We start from the raw sequence: 4068 nt of genomic DNA, 5'->3' as shown, positions 1-4068 counted from the left end.
ATGATCTTGGAGGTCTTTTCCAACCCTGTTGATTCTGTGATTCAATTACTTGGCAGCTGGGTGTGAGCTCTGCAGCTGGGTTTGTTACACAAGAGCAGTTCTTGTTCCTCCTGTTTCAGCCTGATGAAGGAGGGGGGTGGTGCCTTTGTAGGTCCTGGCAGCCCCGGTTTGGACAGACAGACAATGCTCCTCTGCCAGGGAGACACATTATTGGCTGGTCACAATGGCTCTGGGTGCCCTGGGGATTGAGATTTTGGGTGTCCCAACAATGCAAGAGGTTTCTCTGTCCTGGGAGGTTTCTCATCAGGCTGTGGGTGGTGTCCACCAGCCTCTACCTGTCCCCACAGACCTTCCCTTCTCAACTCTGGGCTGGTGGAGTCCTGGACTGGTCTCTCTTTGCCACAGGGCTAAACTGGCTTTTTCTCACAGCCCAGACATGCACAGGAGCTGCTGCTGGAGGTGAGACCTGTCCTACTGGAGGTCAAGGGAAGAGTTTAATCCAGTCAGCGTGACTGGGATTGTCAGTGCAAGTTCCTCTTCCTGTTTCAGGAACTGGGGAAAAAAGATTGCACCATGTGGTAAAACCCCAGATGAGCATCAGCTCAGCCCTCTGGGCTGGTGGGTGAGTGGATCCCGAGGGGTTCCTCGTGCTGCCCTTTCCTTGGTCTCTTTTCCAGATGACCTTCTATTTCTCGGACACGGCAGTGCTGCTCTTTGACTTCTGGAATGTCCACAGCCCCACAGGTAGGCCCTGGGACACCCATCCATCCATCCATCCATCCCTCCCTCCCAGGGCTTGGAGGGCACCTTCCCATGCCAAGAACAGGAAACAGGGAAGTGTGGGAAGCACCCCATCTCAGCCTGCCAACTATCCCAGGTCACTCAGTGATGTCTCAGCTTCCCAGTTCCTTTTATGCTGTTTTTTCTTCCCTCATTAAATTATTCTCCCAGCATTGTGTTGTAACTCCCACGTTTTTGTGGAGTCGAGGCAAAGTTGTATATTTTTTTCAAAGCAACCCCCTCCAAAAAATCCTCCCTAGGAATTTCAGGGGGGAAATTGGGCTAAATAAATCCTCTACCGCTTGTCAAACCTGCTGCCCAACCCTGATGTCAGGAGCCCTCCCCTTATCCCGTGGATAAGGAAGGATCCCATGGATCCTAAGCCTGTTGGGACACCCCCCCAGCCCCAACAGCCCCTTCCTGGTGATGGGCAGTGTTGGGGTGTCTCTCCTGCAGTTCCACAAGCCCAGCCTGGGTACCATGAGCCCAGCCTGGATGTGTGAGCCCAGCCTGGATGTGTGAGCCCAGCCTGAGTGTGTGAGCCCAGCCTGGGGGTGTGAGGCCAGCCTGAGTGTGAGCCCAGTGGGGTGTGTGAGCCCAGCCTGGGTGTGTGAGCCCAGCCTGGCCAACACGAGCCCTGTGCTGCAGGGATGGTGCTGTCTGTGCTGGTGATCCTGCTGCTGTCTGTGCTCTACGAGGCCCTGAAGATGGGCAAGGCCGTGCTGCTGCGGCGGGCGCTGCTGGCACTGCCCCGCAGCCTCAGCCAGGAGGCCCTGACGGAGCCACAGGAGGGGGACACTGACCCTGCGCAGGGCAGGTACCTCAGAGACCCCCCTTTGCACCCTCTGGTGGGCAGTGGGGGGCTCAGGGAGGGGGCTGTGTCCCCTTGGCCAGTGCAGGAGGGGAGAAGGGCTCTAAGGAGGCAGCTGAGGAGTTCCAGGGAACTGCTTTCCCCCAGGAAAGGGCTGTTTGTACAGCCTGGGGAGGTGGCTCCAGGGGCATCCCAGTCCCTCCTGGCGCTCTGGGAGATGTCTAAAAGCTCATTTTTCCCCCAAGAGCCATTGTGGGTGCAGGAGGGTCTTCATGGTTCAGGGATGGGCACAAGCAGCAGATTCCCAGCAATTCCTTCCTTTGGAGCCCTGGGTTTTTCCTCTCATGTTTAATCCCTGAGGCTGCTCTTAACTGCCAACTTCTTAATAATGTCCTCCCCTATAACATCCTATTTTTCTTAATAAAATCCCCTTTGGGGCAGGATTTCCCCCTGTGGTGCTGTTTGCAGCCCCCATCCCTCTCCCTGCTCCCCAAGCCCATCCCTGACTGCTCCGGGATCCTGGCCAGGAGGGGGACATGGGCTGTCCTAGCCCCTCAGTGATGGGGTTTCCCATCTTGTCCCGCAGGTGGTTCCGGTACCACGTCGGGCAGACGCTGTTCCACGTGCTGCAGGTGGTGCTGGGCTACCTGGTGATGCTGGCTGTGATGTCCTACAACGCCTGGATCTTCCTGGGGGCCATCGCTGGCTCCACGCTGGGCTATTTTGTGGTGTACCCCCTGCTCGGCCGGGGTTAGACCCCCCTGGGGCGGTGGGACACGGGCCCCCACCTCCTGCTGCTCTGTCTGGAATAGCTGCTGTCCCTTCTGCTGGCTCTGTCCCTGTCCCCTGTGCCGGGGGGGACGCAGAGCCCCAGGGACTTGCTGTGGGGCTCTCGGTGCTGGCCCCGCTGTGAGGGGGCAGTGCTGGGGACAGGGAGCCCCACGGCCAGCACTGCCACGCTGGTGGCTGTCCCCTGGCTCTCAGGGACCTCTGGCTGGGAGGTGACAGCGAGGGGGTGCTGGGCATTTCCTTCCCCTCCCCACTTTTCGAGGAGGTTCATCCTGGCTGGAACGGGAATGGTCCGGTGACTTGCTGGGGAAGGGGACATGCCGGGGACAGGGCCCCCTGCCCTCCTGCCCCACAGCTGCCCTGCACCAAGCCCCTCTTCACACAGTGCCTTCTGGGGATGCTGGGGGGTCCTGCTGCCCCTCACCCACCCCCCTCCTGCCAGTGCTTCAGGGATGGGGTCGGAGCAGCCCCTGAGCCAGGGGGACAGTGCTGCTCCAGGTGCCTCTTGCTGCTTCCTCAGGACACCCCTTTTAATAAAATCATCTCAGTCACTCTGCTCCTGCTTTGTGTCACTGCTGGGTGCTCTCAGGATGTGACACCCCCTGGTCACAGTAGGAATTGGGGTCCCCAGCCCTACTCCCCAGGAGGGAGGTTCAGGAATAAGGACAGCCTCCTCTGGCTTTAAATAAAGCTTTCCCGTTTTATTAATTATTATAAGCATATCTTTAAACATTTGTATATCTTTCTTAATAAAATATCCTGGAAGAGACAGATTTTAAGTTTCCCAAAGCAAGGCACTTTTTGGGGGGCCTCCCCGAGTGGGTTAGGCTGGGCACCCCCCCTGTGGGGCAGGAACTGGCACCTGAAGCACAGGTGAGTGTCGGGTGCTGGGCCCTGCTGGGTGCACACACTGCACGTGTCTCACCCCCCTCCCCGAGTCCTGCAGATCCCCCCCAGCCCCAGGGCTTTTGGCATCCCTGTGGGGGGGCTGCAGCCGTCCCACCCCCCTCCCCACAGTGGGCAGGGCTGCTGGGAGGGGGGTCAGCAAACCACAGCTCTTTACTCGACCCTCGCTGCAGGTGCCAAAACCCGCCAAGCCTGAGAGCTGGAGAAACGATCCGAGCACGGAAATGGGCAGCTCCAGAGGGCAAGGGCTGGGATCCCTCCACTGCACAGCAAGCTGAGTGAGCCTGGAGACAGCCCAGTCCTGCCAGGCACGGCTGGGGACACGGCGTGAGTGCCACCTTCCCCCAGAGGTGTCACTCTGAACTTAAATAGCTGCTAGAGGACCCCGGGGTGAGGGTGACCTGTGAGCCCAGCTTGGGTGCTGTGAGCCCAGCCTGGACAACATGAACCCAGCCCGGGTACCACAAGCCCAGCCTGGCTAGCACAAGCCCAGCCTGGGTGCCATAAGCCTGGCCTGGATGCTGTGAGCCCAGCTTGGGTACCACGAGCCCGTGCTTGCCCCAGCTCTCACCCCCTCAGCAGCACTCCCCAGCATGGCTGTATCCCTGCCGTGCCCCTGCTTGTCCTCGCGTTTTCCACGATCCCCTGCAGCCCCCACTCCCACTGGCACTCCCGGAGCCGGCCGGGTGGGGTGGTGGTGAGCAAGCTCCCGGGAAACCCCTGGGATTGGGGCAGGGGATGACCCCGGGGCAGCCAGGAGCATCCCACACCCCCACCCCGAG

At 59.8% G+C, this 4068-nt stretch overlaps 1 protein-coding gene across 1 annotated transcript; it reads left to right on the top strand.

The window, feature by feature from the left end:
• The first annotated feature begins 26 nt into the window (after positions 1 to 26).
• SLC31A2 (solute carrier family 31 member 2) lies at positions 27 to 2936 on the top strand. The gene is made up of 3 exons (XM_018074172.2): positions 27 to 744; positions 1429 to 1597; positions 2178 to 2936. The coding sequence occupies exons 1-3, from the start codon at positions 678 to 680 to the stop codon at positions 2344 to 2346; spliced, it is 405 nt and encodes a 134-aa protein (XP_017929661.1). The 5' UTR covers positions 27 to 677; the 3' UTR covers positions 2347 to 2936.
• Positions 2937 to 4068: the final 1132 nt, after the last annotated feature.

Source organism: Manacus vitellinus, unplaced genomic scaffold (genome assembly GCF_001715985.3).
Source record: "Manacus vitellinus isolate BGI_N305 unplaced genomic scaffold, ASM171598v3 scaffold_27_pilon, whole genome shotgun sequence".
Lineage (NCBI taxonomy): Eukaryota > Metazoa > Chordata > Aves > Passeriformes > Pipridae > Manacus > Manacus vitellinus.
The sequence above is the reverse complement of the archived record's forward strand: the minus strand, read 5'-3'. Positions and strand labels throughout refer to the sequence as shown.

Coding starts and splice junctions, on each gene's coding strand:
- SLC31A2 (XM_018074172.2), top strand. CDS start 678: ATGACCTTCTATTTCTCGGACACGGCAGTGCTGCTCTTTGACTTCTGG. Junction 745..1,428: donor GAATGTCCACAGCCCCACAG/GTAGGCCCTGGG, acceptor CCTGTGCTGCAG/GGATGGTGCTGTCTGTGCTG. Junction 1,598..2,177: donor ACTGACCCTGCGCAGGGCAG/GTACCTCAGAGA, acceptor CTTGTCCCGCAG/GTGGTTCCGGTACCACGTCG.